The 18,280-nt window shown below is 34.3% G+C and overlaps 1 protein-coding gene and 1 long non-coding RNA gene across 29 annotated transcripts in view; both read right to left on the reverse strand.

The window, feature by feature from the left end:
* The window catches only part of g6pd (glucose-6-phosphate dehydrogenase), a 29,871-nt gene extending 19,958 nt beyond the window's left edge, over window positions 1–9,913 (reverse strand). For 4 of the 28 annotated variants that reach the window (XR_015523294.1, XR_015523293.1, XR_015523292.1 and 1 more), the window contains exons 1-2: window positions 9,868–9,913; window positions 7,600–7,718 (exon numbers count right to left, since the gene is read on the reverse strand). Coding sequence is in view for 10 of the 28 variants with exons in the window: in XM_087306741.1 (XP_087162867.1) it covers window positions 7,600–7,718; window positions 9,868–9,892 (144 nt within the window). In the remaining 18 variants the exon portion in view is untranslated. Of the gene's footprint in view, window positions 1–7,599; window positions 7,719–9,241; window positions 9,383–9,457; window positions 9,524–9,689 lie in introns of all 28 variants that reach the window. The other 24 variants (XR_015523305.1, XR_015523299.1, XM_087306745.1 and 21 more) reach the window with 11 other exon arrangements.
* A 2,575-nt stretch (window positions 9,914–12,488) lies between these two features.
* On the reverse strand, window positions 12,489–17,817 carry LOC141380586 (uncharacterized). The gene is made up of 3 exons (XR_015523338.1): window positions 16,450–17,817; window positions 14,372–15,354; window positions 12,489–14,132 (listed from the first exon to the last, which is right to left on the reverse strand). It is a non-coding gene; the product is annotated as an uncharacterized LOC141380586 (long non-coding RNA).
* Between the last annotated feature and the right edge of the window lie 463 nt (window positions 17,818–18,280).

Raw genomic sequence — 18,280 nt, forward strand, 5'->3', positions numbered from 1 at the left:
TTAAATATGTTTACTTAAATTTGGTTATTTCTTTAGTTATTTTTAGCCATATATTTAAAATAATGACAAAACAAGCAACCTCTAGTTATATACATACTTTTCCAGCAACTTTCACTTTAAAAAGGCAAGTTTTAAAAACTATAAACAAATGAAAAACTTTAAACAAATGTTAAGAAAATAAAACCATACAGGCAAATAAAAAGTTAATAAACTAAAATTTTGTTAAATGTTTTTTTATTGTACTGACTGGGTAGCTTTACATGGACAAAGAAAATTAAGACCTGTTTAAAATATTAAAAATGTAAGACATTTTAAGACTTTAGGACCTAGCGAACACCCTGTAGAGTCAACCGTCATTAGGACATGGCTCACTGCATCTTAAGAAAAATCAAAACCTGCAGAAAAACCTGCCTGCCTTAATAAAAAAATTAATTAAAAAAATAAATTAAAAAAATTTTTAAAAAGCTGTCTATCAGTCTTGTCCGAACATGTCAACGAATATGTCAACAACGTCACAGTGAGTCATGTCACAAAAAAATGCTGTGTATAAAGATGATACTTCAAATAATAAATGCAAAAATAACTATACTATGATACAATACAGCATAAAAAAGCAGATACAAACAGATTCAAACACATCCCTGTTCAATGTGGCTTGTCAAAGCAAAGGTCACTGATCTCACCAGATTTGCTCCTCACCCATTCAGATACATGGGAAACGCTCTGTACTCAGTGATACAGCACTGTTCTGTTTGTCTTGGCTGATTTATGTCAGTGTGGGAGAGTCCCCTCAAGATATGCAATATTAATCGATTTACAGCTCGCTATTTAATCTTTTGGTCGCTATGGCTGCTTCCCTTTTATTATTAAATAACTACATCTGATGGTGACAATCCAGTTAGGTAATACTCAAAAACTGAAATGCATTTGTTCAGGTTTCTACAAAATGGTGGTATGTGCTTGCTATAAGTGAGAAAATGTCTATGTCTGCAGTAGTGTAAACAACAGAGCACAGCAATGGAAAACACAAAGCCGTGGATTTGATTTCCAGGGAAAGCATGAAATGATAAAAGGTGCATATTAAAAATACTACTTTAGGGAGGAGAAAAGACCAAGTGTACAGCATATATCCTTTTGACACCTGGAGTTTGTTTTTCTACCTCTTAAGCAGCATATTTTCCAACAATGCTAAACAGATAAAGCTGTTCTTTGGGAACAGGTCAAATGTGTGTTTAGTTTCAATGTAGTAATTTAAGCAACCCATCCTTAAGACTAAGAATATTATGCTTATGTTGAAGGAAATTCAAAATCTGAAGAGACAAACGTTGATAAGATGAGGATACATCGATGAATATTATATACTATATTATCAGTTGTATTCACATAAATTATACCAAATTAGCATGTTCATTACAAAAAAAATGTCTTTCATTAGAAATTAAACTAAAAAAGTACTAATAATGCAAAAAAAAGACTTTCACATAAACACAATAGTGATTTTATTTCTTATTTTATTTATGGGTGAATTCTTCAGACCTGGCTTAAACAATCTAAGATGATTTGCCAGATCCTGGATCTACTCATTTTGATAACTGATCTCTGGCTAATTTGGTTCTTTAAACAAGATTGTTGGAAAAATTTATGCCAGGGTACTGGAGAGGAGGATCCAGCCAATTATTGAACCTAGGATCCTAGGAGGAACAATGCGGTTTTTGTCAGGCCATGGTACAATGGACCAGCTCTATACCCTCACCAGGTTGCTCGAGGGTTCATGGGAGTTTGCCCAACCAATCCACATGTGTTTTGTGGACTTGGAGAAGGCATTCGATCGTGTCCATGAGGCGTTCTGTTGAGGGCCATCTCGTCCCTGTATAAACAGAGCAGGAGTCTGGTTCGCATTGCTGGCAATAAATCAGATTTTTATTCATAATTTTTATGGACAGAGTTTGGATGCAGCCTTGGGCTTGAGGGGGTCCGGTTCGGGGACAACAAGATTTCATTTCCGTTATTCGCAGACGATGTTGTTTTGTTGGCTTCATCGAATTTGGACCTTCAGCATGCACTGGGGCGGTTTGCTGCAGAGTGTGTTATTCTAGGATGAGAATCAGCATCTCCAAGTCTGAGGCCATGGTGCTCCACTGGAAAAAGATGGTTTGCCATCTCCAGGTTGGAGGAGAGATTGATAGGTGGGTCGGTGCAGCGGCAGCAGTAATGTGGTCGATGTACCGGTCCTTTGTGGTGAAGAAGGAGCTGAGCTAAAAGACAAAGCTATCGATTTACCGGTCAATCTACGTTTCTACTCTCATTTATGGTCATGAGCTTTGGGTCATAACTGAAAGGACAAGATCTCGGGTACAAGAGGCCGAAATGAGTTTCTTTCGAAGGGTGGCAGGGCGCACTCTTATGGATAGGGTGAGGAGCTCTGACACCCGGGAGGAGCTCAGAGTAGAGCCGTTGCTCCTCTACATCGAGAAAAGTCAACTGAGGTGGCTCGGGCATCTTTTTCAGATGCCTCTTAGACACCTACCTAGGGAGATGTTCCAGGCATGTCCCACCACGAGGAAGACCCAGGACATGCTGGAGGGACTACAGTATGTCTCTTGGCTGGCCTGGGAACGCCTCGGGATCCCCCCAGAGGAGCTGGAGGAACTGTCTGGGGAGAGGGAAGTCTCGGGTTCTCTCTTAAGACTGCTGCCCCCGGCCCCAGAAAAGCAGCAGAAAATGAATGGATGAATGAATGATACAAGATTGTGAATCACATTAAAATGTCTCGATGAATTGATCCGAGATCACTGCATGTGCTTGTGATTGTTATGAAGGACAGACCTATGTAAATCCTTAAAATCATGATCATCAATGCAGCAATTGGCTGATGGCACAGTAGGGTAATGACATAATTTGATTAATATTAATTTAGCCATGTGATTACATTACATACAATAGCAAACGATTTGTTAAATATGATACGCAATGACTTTCCACATTTGTTGTGGACATCAGGCTTTACTCTTTAACGTGCCAAAAGTATTTATTTAGTTTCATTTTAGGAGCAGATTTTCTTTAGTTTAGTATTTAAGTTTCTTAATCCTGTGATGTAAGGCATAGCTGGCTGTTAAACTTAATTTTGCGTCAAAAAAGCATTTTGATATAGGAAAGGGGTCTGCAATATTTGTGAAGCATCCTACTACAGACATATTACTTTATTATTTCTTTAAAAAACTGAATATTGGCTGTGTCTATTATCATACAGAAATTGTACTAAAGCTGGGTCGGTATCTTTTAAAAGTATGCATTTGTATCTAAAAAAAGTCAATTTTGGTGTCTTAAAATTAGCCTATAAGCCTAAATAGTCACTGATAAATGTTCTCTTTAAACCAATTGTGGAGGACCACCCCAGTGACCCCATTTATTTCAGAGTGTAGATTTCATAACAGTTAGATAAAAAAAAAACTATATACTTCTGATTTTATTTTTTTTATATAAATATATATTTTTACTATTTTGCCCAATTTAATACACTTAACATAACATATAGGTCATTATTGCAAGAAACAGAGAAAGAAAGAGTTGTTAACTGTTATGTTATGTTTAAAAAGACCCTGGTAAAAGTTGTAGCGCTGACTACACTTTTGTACTTAAGTAAAAATAAAGAAGTACGGCCTGAAATAAGTACTTAAATAAAAAGTATTCATTGCTATACCTGTTTTAGTTTCACAGTGGTAACTACTCTGCACATTATGACTACATCTATACAAAAAAGCTTGCATTTCTAATTTTGATGTGAATTGTCAGTAGCATAGTAGCCATATTCTAGTAGTAGTATATTTCTAATACATAATCTAAAACATAATTTTTTTCTGTCTATATAATGTACTTAATAACTAATACATGAAATTTAACACTTCATTTTGTCCAAAAGATAGTTTAGTTTTTTATTTGATTTTTTTTTATTTTGATAAATTTAAAAATTAATGTATTTGACTACAAATTATTGTTTGCATTATGCTGAAACTCCTTTTATTTTTTAAACAGCACACTCTTGCAGCTCATATGATTTCACTGTTTGTTTGTTTTTTTGTTAGTTTTCAGAGTATTGAGAATATTTTATTTTACAAATAAAAGTTATTAATGCTGTTAATGCATTTTTGCATCATCTTTTTCATATGATAAAGAATGCGTAATGACAAGAAATAACATAGACAGTGTCACAAAACACATCTAAACAAAAAAAAAATGTAAGGAGTAAGGACAGCATTCTTCCTAAAAGATCACACTGAAGAAAATTTATGTAAAAGTTTAAAAGAAGATTTAGCATCATGGGGAATTTGTGAGAAGCAACAAGTGTCTATCACCACATTTATTTTATGCTATGTGTTTTAAAGAAAATGTTACTATAGTTTTGTTTATTAATCTTAATACTATGGTATTTCATTGTGAAATGTTGTATTATGCAATTCTTGTGCACTGAATACATTTAGAATGTATGCATGTAGCTTGTTTGAAAAAGCAAAAACAGTTGCCAAAAATCGCAAATAAAATAGCAATATTAGTTCATGAAAAGCTCAATATGATTAATCTGCGTCAATTGGGGTAGGCCAACAGAGGAAAAACTCAATGCCAATACCAGGATAAAATCATGTTTCTCAATGCAATGTATCTGAATTGCATATTTCCCAGGTTTAATTACGAAATTTAAACAAATTTGCTTATGTCGGTCAGGCTACGGAATGTAAATTGCTCAAGGTCAGGAAAATGAGGTGATGTCGCATATTTTGATATGGTTACATAACAGGCTCCACATTATGCCATAAACCTGTGCAATGCAATGCCAACCAACAATTCAGATCAGGCCATGAATATCCCTCTCCTGGCCATCTTTTCCAACCCCACCCTCATCCAAAACACACAAGCCAGCTCTTTCACCTCTCTCCACACCTACTGAAAGAAAAGTGCTGACAGGGAGTGATATTGCATAATCCGGCTCACTAGTACCTATTTAAAAACCCAAACAATAAGAATGTCAAAAGCCAACAGCAGCAAAGATCTATTCACAAACCAGTTGTGCAAAATTGGAATCCTAAAAGGTGAAAAAATGAGGAACAAGAAAAAAAATGCAATAAAGGAGGAAGAGGGTTTAAATTTCATCACAAAAATACGAGAAAAGATAGAAGTGCAATAGTCAGAAGTTCTGATCTATTGTAGCGCATACTTAAATTTAAATTCACTTGATGGCTTTATATTTGTGCTGAAAATCTAATCAAAGTTTTTTAGATAAGCATTTTATCAACTCCAGCCAATTACAGACCTTCTGCCACAACATGTTACCAATTAACTTTTAAGACTGCAAGTGTTCAACCACTGAATTACTCAACTGATCTCTTCAGTGTGGATGATAAATAGAAGCTCTGTGTTGGTAATGTGCCTTCACTGTTGCGTAATTATTTCACCAGTACTTCCTTATATATAAAAATGCAACAAAGACATGTTAGCAGCTCACAGGAATCTAAAATGTATTCCTTTATTGGAGCATAAGTAAACCAACTGTGCTGTAAAATGATACCAGGAAACTACAACAACTACACTATTAGTGATGACAGTGTTATTATAAAAATATGAATTAATTGTCATGCTTTTATAGATGTTACAGCCTTGTTATTTAAAGTTTAAATAAATAATGTTTACAAACTGGCAATAAAAATTGTCAATTTTGTAATCAATTTTCTAAATAATTTTTTGACGGTAAATAACTAAACATTACAAATCCAATCAAGAAAACAATAATAATAAGCTAAACTATTTTATTTAGATATTATTTTAAGTTTAATTATGGCTCTTCTTTCTCCTGATGAATGCAAATAAGAGAAGATACTTTGAAGAAAGCTGAAAACCTGTAACTCTTATAACTTTCCTATAGTAGGAAAAACAAATACTATGGAATGGTGGTTAAAGGTTTTCAACATTCTTCGAAATATCTGTAGCTGCTCAACAAAAAAAGAAACTCACAAAGGTTTGGAAAACAACTGAAGGGAGAGCAAAATTATGACGGATTTCATTTTTTTTAAACTTTAAGAATGCAAATTACTGAGCATTCAACATGTGATCTGATTTTAAAGTCTCATTTTGGCTCCCCTGAAATGGGATTTGTCATAATATTGCAATTTTGTGAGTATAGACCAAGTAAAAGACTGTGAACAGATCATTAGGAAATGCACACTCTTTGATCAGAAGTCTCTAATTCATGTTAACTCTTGTTAAAGTGAAAGCATGAAGTATAGTGGCTGCTAAAAATTGTAATATAATAAAAAGGTTTGTTTGTGTTTGTAAATCAAATGCTTGTAAAAGTGTCTACTTTGGAGGGGGGCTAACTGAAATCGGGCTGCACAATATTGGAAAATTTTGACATTGTGATATTTTGTTTGGTCCTGATATGTATTGTGATATGAATATAATTTCACCAGAAAATTTGAACAGCCCTGCTTGAAAATTTTATTAATTGGATAAGAGTCCAAAAGTAAATGTAAAACAACATGATCATCATTGTATACATTGTAAAAATTATATTATCTTTATCTATCAATCTTTCATGAATAATCTAATCCTGTAATGTGACTATTGCAGATACACATATTGAGATATCAATGCCCAAATTATATATTGTTCAGCCCTAAACGTAAGTAATTTTAAAGTATTTTGAGAAGTCTGGTATAATGCGAAATTATTTCTAGCACATTTAGCAAAAGAAAAAAAAAAGAAAAAAAAACTTTCTATTGGTTTTAACTATTGTTTTTCTATAGCTGATTTAAATCAGCAGGAAACATTGCAATTACATTATATTCTAAGATAGTCCATCGAGAGAAGCATAACTGCTCTTAATTTAATGTCCAAGTATGTAACAGTATTTAATGCAAAAAGAATGGATAGTTAGCAAGTACTATGACTAAATAATAGTTTTAAAGCATGTCTATCTATTCTTCTACATATATAGAAATCAAGGTACAATTCTCACCTTCCGAAATTCCTGATAATACAGCCATGAAATAAAGAATTATGCAATAATAATAAAGTAATAAAGGAAAAATAAATAATTATTAAAATCATGCAGACATGTGTAACTATGCAACAAATAAGTTTTTGTGGCAAGGGCTGCTGGGGGAGAGTTGTGAGATGTTTACAAAGAGGACAGAAAAGTTCTGATTTCATGTCATTCTAGTAAAATGAAACAAAAATCTGGAAATTAATTTGTATACATGCGCACACAAACACACACACACACACACACACACACACACACACACACAAACACACGTACACACACACGCGCGCACACACGTACACGCGCACACACACAAATCCCCTTTCATTGTGCTTTTACAAATTCGTAGCTAAGGTGTGATGATGAGCATATGCATTTGTATCTATTCAGAAAATTTAATAGATTTCTAGAAATCTGCAGTCACTGTAAAAAAAAATGTTTAAATCTATTTGTGGTCCATAAGCAGATGCAAGGTGTGCAAAGTAAAAGAAAATTCATGACTGCATATGAAACTGTGTTAATTCCTCATTAAATGTGACGGATAAATCAAAATAATAAAGACTTACCGAAGCGCCCATGATGATGAAAATATGCACATCTGACTGGTGAAATGCGGTATCATCATGCAGTTCTTTCCTCAACTGCCCAAACACTTCTGAACGTGAGAGCGGAAGGCTCATCTTGTCTGCCAAGAGGTCAGAAAAAGATTAAACCACAGTCTCACAAAGCTCAAATGTTCATACAATCAGACACATTAATTCCAGTCACGAATTAAAAAGCATGTCCTTATCTTTGATAAATGTTAAATAAAAAAAAAATGCTTTTAGCAGTGATAAATAGAAGCCTTGTGTTGGTAATGTCCTTTCATGGTTTATATTTTTAGCTCTCCTTCCTAGTAAAATAGTAAATAATTAAGAAATAAATAAAATCTTGTTTTACCATTTCATAGCAATTTGAGATTCTCTCCCCTTATTGGAGCTACAGTAATTAGGCTATATTATCAATATATGCAAAATCCACAATTAATGGTCTAAAAAAAAAAAATCTTCTACAGTATGAAAAGTGCTTCTGTTCCAAATAAGTACATTTTCTGAGACAATTAGGCAGATTTGTTTTTACAGATGGGATTTTTTTAACATAAACAAAACATGTTTTTACCAAAAACAAAACATGTTTTCACCAAAACAAAACATGTCATAATTTTGCTTCCAAAATAGATGTCTTGATTTAAGAATATTTAGATATTTGCAAGACAAAGGCAAAATACAGATCTGGAAAATACTTTCTCTAAGTGTTATCTAAAGGTACAGTAAAAGTTACATCCAGATTCTAGAGTTTGAGAGCAGTTACTCAAACCTTAAGCTCTTTTATTTTTGTTTATTTATTTATTTTTTTTTGTATGATCACCTGCTCCCTATGAATTTAAATCCCAAACAAACTCACAGAAACCATGGAATTATTTAAAGCAATAGTAGTTAACTAGAAATTGTTTAGATAGATATGAACGTACAAGGAAGTAACAGACATTACAAACTTTAGAAAGGCTAAAGCTGTTTTAAAATATGCCACAGATTCACACACAAAGTCTTTTAAGCGCGATTTAACCAATCTACACAACACGCACATACAATTGAGGTAAAGTTTGTTTTATGTTTGCATAATCAGACTTTCTCCTTAATATAATTTTAAAAAAGTATAAGTTTCTAATTATAAATAGTGAAATCATATTAGCAGCCAATTAATATCAAAGTACTTCATTGTTCCAAGTAAAATAAACAGTTTTAAAGTATTAAATATTAAGTAAATATTTTTTTCAAGTCTTACTTGCATGCAATTTTAGTCTGAATATTCAAGTACCATGGTAAACAATACAGGAAGTTGTCACTGAACAGATGTGCGAATATAAAACCAACTTTACCTCAGTACACATACACACATTAAAATAATAAAAGGTATTAATAAGAACAAGCAACACAATGTTCAGAAGTAAAACTGCAGACTTGTTAACAGATTTCTCTATATGTGGTACCTACAGTAGACTAACATCAAACACTTCAGAAAAACATTATTTGTAATTACTTGTTAAATATTTCATATTTATTCATTATTAATATATATTTGTTGTGTGTTTCACATGCAATAATATTGTTAATTATGGGACACTAGGCTTTAAAATATAGATATGTGTGAATTTAAAACCAACTTTACCTTAATAAACAACAGTAGCTAAAACTGCTCTAAGAGTAGTCCAGTAATTTATCACATCACACAACTACAGGATCTGCACAGGGATGATGACAAACACATATATCCTACCACTGTGTGTAGGGACTGTAGTATGTGCTCTCTCTGTGGCATACAAGAGAAAGTGCACATATAAACATCTTGTACACAAAAACACAACCTCCCACAGGCTGAACTTACCATAATGTTATTAGCACAATCCCTTATTTAACAGGGCTCAGCCTCGGCGACTGCAATAACAGCCTGCTAATGATTTTATGCAATGCATCACATTCAAAACAAGCATTCGGTTATTTGCAATTAAACCAAACATCAAATGCTATTAGATCAAGCCAAGTTGTGTTTAGAAATGTTAGTAGACAGAAGAACATATCCAGCAGAATCAAACGCATGACAACAACGTGCTACTTACATATCGTGTTCTTTACTAAACGGAACAAAAACACTGGGATTTAAAGGCTAAACGGATGTAACAGACTGAGATGTAACAATAAAGACTACAGAGGCATTTCTTTAAGACAGTTTCCTTCTTCCCTGTTCAAATGACACGGTGAGGCTCTGTGATTTTATTGGTGTAGAGAGAAACTCACCAGCGCTCGCTCGACTGCCCATCATTTCAGAAGGCTGGAGTAAACTGACGTCAGCGACGCGACGACGCTAGAGAAAAATTAAGGTGGGCGGAGACAACGTGTCAGAGGGCGGCGCTTGTGAACAACAACACATGTGCCACGGTGATTGACAGCTAAACGCTTTAATGGCAAACACGCTAAACTCTCATCAGTCCAATCAAAAGAGCGCGCATGCGGAATGTATAATGAGTGTTAGTCTTGCTGATAAGAGCTGGAAAAGAGTTCTGAGTGTCAGCATGACACTGCAGATAATAAAATAACAAAGTATAATTTCATACATTCAACATATTAACATTTATACTTTGTTTGAATAATGTTACCCTAAAGATTATGTTTATGTTATTTAAACAACTGCTGAGTAAGAGCAAGCAGCATTGAGTGTAAAAATAAATAACCAGTATATTTTTTAAACTTACCACCTTTGCGCCACCTAGTGCTGATGTATGGATCTGATATAGTTAATCATGTGTGCGTTTGTCTGTGTGGTCTGTGCATGGGGCGGATTTAGAAATCGTTTCAAAAGTTTTACAATATACTTTACATGTTATTATTAATATGCAAAATAATAATAATAATAATAAAAATGAAATATAAAAGGTGCATTTTAGAAGTTGGCGGTTCATTCTGCTGTGGGGACCTTGGATTAATAAAAGGACTAAGCCGACAAGAAAAATGAATGAATGATCCCCAAAATAATTAAAACCGCCCCTGTGTGTGTGTGTGTGTGTGTGTGTGTGTGTGTGTGTGTGTGTGTGTGTGTGTGTGTGTGTGCAACTCAACAAGCATGGAGAATAGTATAATAGTCATAGACAGACCATGTAGAAACAGGTGATTAATAATTTTATAAGTGTGAATACTAATGTAAATGTGATTTTTCAGGTGTTTTATCTCTAATAAATTTGCAACAATTTTAAAAATCGTTTTTCATATTGTCATTATGGGGTATTGTGTGTAGAACTTTGAGGAAATAAATCAATTGAATGAATTTTGAAGTAACATAGAAAAATGTGGAAAAAGTGAAGCACTATCAATACTTTCCAGAAGCACTGCATTTAACTGCTAGTTAAACAAGTACTTTATAGAAAACTGGCAAACAAATCTGTCAGTCTTCTTAATTTTGTGACTAGCTTCTTTTTGGCCCCACTGAAATTCAAAAACCTTTGCTACAAAATAAGATTACAGTTTCATTCTTCAGACAATATTTTGTACATAAAGAAATAAAGCTATTTTATCACACAACTTAAATGGTAACACTACATAAAAAGGTTGTATTAGTAAGTGTTAATGTATTTACTAACATGAACAAGGAATAATACATTATTACATCTTTCATATAAGAAAATACAGTTAGTGTTAGCTTGCAGTGCATTGATGTTAACAAGCACAAATTTAGATTTTGTTAAAGCAAAAGAAAATTTTAAATGTATTAAAATGTAATAAATTTTGTTCATGTTAGTAAATATTAATTAACTTCAACTCATGAAACCCTATTAAAAAATGACAATTTAAATGTATGCATTTTTGTGTATTTGACTGTACTGCGCCTATAGATGGTTTTATTGAGGGATTGTATGCTCTAAATGTTGCTGTATATTTTAAATAAGTGAAATAATCAGCGTATTCAATAAATTTATACACAAGCTGTGTATTTGCATTATGTTTTTTTAATTAGAAAAATAGTTTATTGCTATATTTTATGTTACATGTAACTTCTGCTAGGTTGAAATGTACGACGGCGAAACAACGTCAAGGTATCAACACTAATCCAACTACCAAAATCGAAATGTAGCCTAATTCAACCTTCATTTAACGTCTGACAATTCACCCATGACTGAGGTAAGAGGGTAAATATTAAAGTTGATTCACTGTTAAAATGCCGGCTGGGATAGGCTTGTCTTGAACATTTAATTTTTACCTTAGCGGTTGTGGTTATTCATTTTCTCAGTTTCACTCGCAGCTGATGTTTTAAAATTATTATTTTTTTAAATAGGGACAGAGACAATCAAAAACAACTGCAAACAAGCCAGATTTTAAAATGGCAACCTTAAATTAAAACACATTAGACATACAATTTCAGCAAAATGTAAAATTTAATTTAATACTTGATTATTATGTTTTCTTATTATTTTTTATGAAACTTGCATTAATTTAAAACATTATAGAACACTCAATGGATCCATCAGAGATTAATAATATATATATATATATATATATTTATATATATATATATATATATATATATATATATATATATATATATATATATATATATACCTGACAATCTTTTATTGTGAACAAATTGCATTAATACAGCATTATTGCCTTAGATATTGGTGTTTTTGACACCGTTCTCCCCGCCCCTCCCCCCCCCTCAAAAACATGGATTGGTCGTATAGATTTGGCAGTTAATAAGTTCATAATCAAAATTTGACTGCATTAAGCAATGTAATAATCAATAAAACGGCAATTTTTACTGTTTTTGAAAAATAATTATTATTTAAATTATTTTTTGCTTGTCGAGTTGACGTCTTTGATTCAATCTGAGATGACGTCAACATTCCTGGAACGCGTTCTACGTTTGAGAGAGCAGAGGTGAGCGGCCATTTCTACAATACGATTTATCTGTGCGTTTGAGGTAAGGAAAGAGCAATTTATCTGTCGTTTTATATGTATTTTAATGCTTAGGATTTTGTATATTGCACGTTTTATCACTTTTATTTGGAGACTCGAGAACACGGGTAAAAAATAATAAATATGTTAAGACGTTTTGAATATTGCAACTATCGATTGGTCGAGCTAAAATTGTCGGTTGTGTTTGTTTCCTTTAGCCAACTTCAGACATCTGACCACTGAACACCAATGACTGTAACACACAAGACTCACGAACGGACCAGGTGGTTCCTGTATTCTCTGGGCCTCGAGCTGTTTTCAACCACAGCCCAGCTTTGGGTGAGAACAAGCTGCTATGTTTGTCTCTAGCTTCAGCCTTGTAGATCTGCAGTATTATCATCATTGATTTCTTTATCCCTGTCTTCTTGCTAACTAGAGGTGTTTAACACTGTATGTGTAATTTACCTTTTGTAGTCAAAAGTAGTCAAACATTGGTGACTGGGCCCACACGGAATCTGTGCACGCAGAAAGTAGCACATTTTTAGGCCATCATTTAGTCCATTTATTTATTTGTGTGTAAATGTCAGGGTCGCCAGATATAGCTGACGGTTTCCAGCCCAAAAGCTGTCCAAAACCCGCAAAAAACGCCCTAAATATTGGCTAATGTTTTATTTAATTTAATCAGAAATTAGCCTAGTTACTTTATTTGTCAGGCTTTTAAACTATATAACAACCAACACCAACAGTCACAGAAACACAGTTGTAAAATTTCAACATAACTGGATCACATTAAAACACGGCGCTTATTTTTATGTAGATGTATTTGTATACATATATTTAAAAAGTTTATTAGTCATTTGCATGAAATATTCTGTGATATTTAAATTAAGTATTTTAGATTTCAGTTTCAGTCTATTAGTTTTAAGGATACTAACTAGTGTGCTCCAATGTGCCTCCAGTAAATCTGGTGCAGGGCTTCCCTCAGGTTTGAAATATATATATAATATAATATTGTGGTAGTAGCCGATTTGAACCACACCTTTTACCCACAGCACATAAATGGTCAATTACATGCGACAAAAATCCACTATTTCTCTTACTTTTATGCTATTTATGAACCATGCGCAGGTATCTCTCTCGCTCTCTAAAGTTGCTTTATTGGCTTGACAATTACAGTATCGCCAAAGCAGTTTAGATAAGTATAAAGAATGTAATATATTAACATCATTAAACTAATAAAATTCACAGCAAATGAAAAGTAAATATAAAAAATGAATAAAAAATAGACATTATTGCTAAAATTATAATAATTACTAGCATAAAAGTGTAGATTATTTAAATAATGCAAATTAGTTGATTAACCATTTCTAACAAATATTTTGCAGCCATTAGCTATAGATGTCATTTTGTTCTCTCCGAGTATGTAGTAAAGTTTGACTGAGTCATTTAATTATTAATTTTCTTTTCGGCTTAGTCACTCTATCAATCCAGGACCGCCACAACAGAATGAACCGCCAACCTATCTAGCACATGCTTCACGCAGCAGATGCCCTTTTAACCACTACCCGCCACTGGGAAACATCTACACACACCCTATCACACATAAACAATTTAGCCTGGCCAATTCACCTATACCACGTCTTAGGAGGAAACCGGAGAACCCAGAGGAAACCCACGCCAACACGGGGAGAACATGCAAACTCCACACAGAAACGCCAACTCACCCAGCCGAGGCTTGAGCCAGCGAATTTATTTATTTATTTTTGCTGTGAGGCAAACGTGCTACCCTGTGCCACCGCATCACCCCCTAAGTCATTTAATAAACGATTAATCATTTAGTGTTTTTCTCGCTCACAGTCAGCTGCAAAAAAGTGATGCAGAAACGCATACAAATAAAGGCTTTAGAAAGCAAAAGTAAAACCCAAATCCCAGACATTTTAGGAGATTTTATTTTAGAAACTACGGTCAGACGCATTTTGGCCCGCCCAAGTAAAGTCGATGGGTGCTTTCACACCTGTGAATCGATTCAGTTGTTCCGAAACAGGGATTAAAAATGTTACAGTGTTGCTCTTTGTTCTTGGTGCGGTTCGCTTTCACACAGCAAAGTTTCTAAATGACCAAAAGAGCTTAAACGGGTCATGTGGGAGTTAACTCTTATTACATTGGTCATGGTTTCATGGTTTATTTTGCAGAGTCCCACTCAGCTGTCATGCGTCCTTTTTTAATCTATGACAATAAGCAATAAGACATTATAAGCGGAAAGCTGCGCTTTAATTTTAAATGGTGACTCTCACAGACATCGTCACCTGATATAAATCAGGTAAGACTTTCATGCATAGCCCTTGGCTAGAATGCACTTTGTTTAATGTTCCTAGCGGATAAACAGCTCTCGTTAATAGTTCAGCATACTTTCATTTTCGTATTTAACATGAAACACACATTTACCAGTAGGAATGACATCTCTCCCTACTCATAATTTTTCTTCTTTTAGCCCTAAATGCCTACTACATATCCATAATACACTGTGATATAGCTGGGCTCGGATCGTTTTGCTTTCCCACTACAATCAATCCGACCCAGAGTTCGTTTCATTCAGGCGATCTTGGACCGATTGATTTGGCGCGGATCCAAGCGCGGTTGCTGGTTTAACATATGCCAAATAAACCCTGCTAACTGGGCAAATGAGACTGGTTCTGAAACAAAAGTCTAGATGTGAAAGCACCCTATGTGTGGGAAGCACTTTGGTGAGCCTAAAAATAATTCATTTGGCAACTCCCGAAACAATGACTTGTTTGACACAACTTATGCAGGACACAGGAGTTCCAGCTACATGAAATCCTAGTATGGATTCAGGTAGATGCATTATGCTGTAAATGCATATATTATCGTCTAATTTGGCGTTTTACATTCTTACTTCTGATTGTTCCCTTGTCAATCAGGCAACACTTCTATGTTTGTTCTTGCCATCTACTGTGAGAAAAATGATCGATAAAAGTTTTATGATAAACTGCTGTGAGTTTAACTGCAGGTGCTGTGTAAAGCATGTGCACGCGAATGGGAGGCAGATTTGTCCGGGAGCCAGATTTTGATCCTTTACTTCACCTGTTTGTGGGTGGGCCCACGCGGTTTGGGCTACACATTGGTTACTACTAACTGAATGTAATAGCAGCACACAGTTACATTTTGTTAAAAAAAAATTGGATATGAAATTTATGTTTCAAAACCACCCAAATTTTTTTTAACCAGCCTAAGCCACTTTTTACCCACAAAATCAAATTTAAAACAGCCCATTTTGGTGGGAAACTGCCGGTCTGGCAACACTGGTAAATGTGTGTAAATTTATATTTATTCTGTTTTTTAATTAATTGTAGTAATATTACTGACTAATATGAAAGTGTTCTTATGATTTATTTACAATACATTTTATAAAGTAATATTTCTGGCTTTCGGTAGATATATTATATGAGAGACTTGCTTTATTCACTAAATCAGTAGATCTAATCGGATTTCTATTGTAAACCTTAAATAAAAAAATATAAAAAAGTATTATTTTTATTTTATAGATTAGCCTAAGTTTTTAGTAATGAAACTCTCAAAATCATTCCGCATGAATCCTGCAGTTTTATGTGTTTTTTTTTTTTTTACAAAATTCTGCGCAGAATAGCAGATTCGTCACATTTTTACAGCTACAAAACATGCCCATACCAATTAAATATTCTTATTACTTTGTATCAATGTCATTGTAAACATTATTAATTTAAATACAGTATATAACTAAAACTAATATAAAAAATATCTGTAATTTAAATGTCACCAACAGGATTTGAACGCGTATAGTGAAAAGGTTCATCATGAGTATTGATCGAGCTATCCAACTGAGCTATTCAGGACTACACATATCAAAGTCAGTTTTGACATCTTTATCAGTAAAACCATGTTTTGCTTTATGTTTTGTTTGTGGACTTGTGTTAACTTGTTTCCATCGACTTCCATAGAATATGTTTCTACAAACTCCCACGGTGATATTTTCTCAGAATAGCTCTCAAAGACAAAATGATGTTTTATCACAATTGGTCAAACCATGTTTTCAAATTTTTTTATACAGTTTTAAAGGGTATAGCCTTTGGACTTGTGCTAACATGTGTCCCATGAATTCGTGTTAACCTGTGTCTGCAAATTCCCAAGCTGATATCTTTCAGTTATTGTTATAAGTTATTGTTAAGTTAATAAAAATATGCAGTATGGTTAGTGCAAACATTCACATGACCAGGGCCCCATTTCAGAATGGAGGTTAAAGGTGCAGTAGGTGATTTGTGCTGGTTGAAAGTCTTTTCACATTCCAATAGTAATGATTAAAGTAAAAAAATCTAAATGTATTTTTATATTTGGCGTAAGGCATAAAACTAAAAAATGTTCATCCAATTAAATAGTCAGGCCGACATCTCTTATAATTCAGATAAGTAGACCAAACTGTCTGTGAGCAAATGCAGATTTGAACAACTGCACAGCCTTTTGTACGCAGCTCCGCTGACCGCCGTTTGTGCTGCACGCTCACGAGAGTGATAGAGAGAGAGCACACGCCCGATCGGTAAAAACCAATGACTGTATAAAAGGTAAAAACCTGCTGAATCAAAACTTTTTAAGAACCCAAATCAATATTGGAGTTACCTTTGCACGCTGGAGAAAGGATGACACAATGGCACAATTTTTAGCTTCACGCAAAGCTAATGTAACCTTAGATGTTGTTACAAATGGGTTATATCTTTACAGAAGTGTTGTTCAGCCAATAAAGTCTTCTAGTGAAAGATTGATAAGACTATTTTCAGTTTCATAAGTTATCTTTTACAACATTGATAAGGTAGATTTGAATTAGTTTAACAACAAAACACAAGTAAATAGCACTATTCCGCCTAGTCTCTCTCCCTGTATTGTTTACCAAGCAACTCTAAATATTCACTCTGAAATAGCATGTCAGTTTGGCTTGCACGTTGCAAGACAAACACTTCATTTTTAACACATGAGAGAGGATTCTTTTTCTGTGCTTGTGTTTAAGGAGGCGTGGCTCTAGACGGCAGGGGAGGGAATGTGATTCAGAGATTTATGCTAAGCTGTTAGCATTGTGGAAGATCACCTCCTGCACCTCTTGTTGTAGAAAAAGTGTACGTCTATCTGTAATAACTGTTTCACGAAACTTACTTAAAAGGAATAACATTAAAATAGTGTGAAAATTTCACAATGTGACGGTGTAAGCAAAAGACTGACAACAGAACTGCCAACAAAAGTGATTTAATGTACAAAAGTTTATTTATTGACATTTATTTCTAGATTTTTGAAGAATGCAGACCATACTCTTGACGTAAATTGGGGACCTCTGTCAGACACAATGTCTTCGGGTAGCCCATAGTATTGGAATACTTGATTGCACAAAAGTTCGGCAGTTTCTAGAGCTGTGGGGAGTTTAGGGAAGGGAATCAATCTGCATGCTTTAGAAAAGCGGTCGATGACGGTGAGTATAGTGCTGTGACCAAGAGACAGGGGAAGATCTGTGATAAAGTCAATGGCAATGTGGGACCAGGGGGGCCTCAAGGGGTTGTAAAAGGCCGGCTGGAGCGTGACGGGAATGCTTGTAATATTACAGGGGGAGAATTTTTTGACAAATTTAATGACGTCTGCTCTTACGTCGGGCCACCAGTAAGGGTTCAGAATGAGGTCTATAGTGCCTGCGATACCTGGGTGACCGGAACTGGGGTTGGAGTGAATTTCC

The sequence above is a fragment of the Danio rerio genome, chromosome 23 (assembly GCF_052040795.2).
Source record: "Danio rerio strain M-AB ecotype USA chromosome 23, GRCz13ab, whole genome shotgun sequence".
Lineage (NCBI taxonomy): Eukaryota > Metazoa > Chordata > Actinopteri > Cypriniformes > Danionidae > Danio > Danio rerio.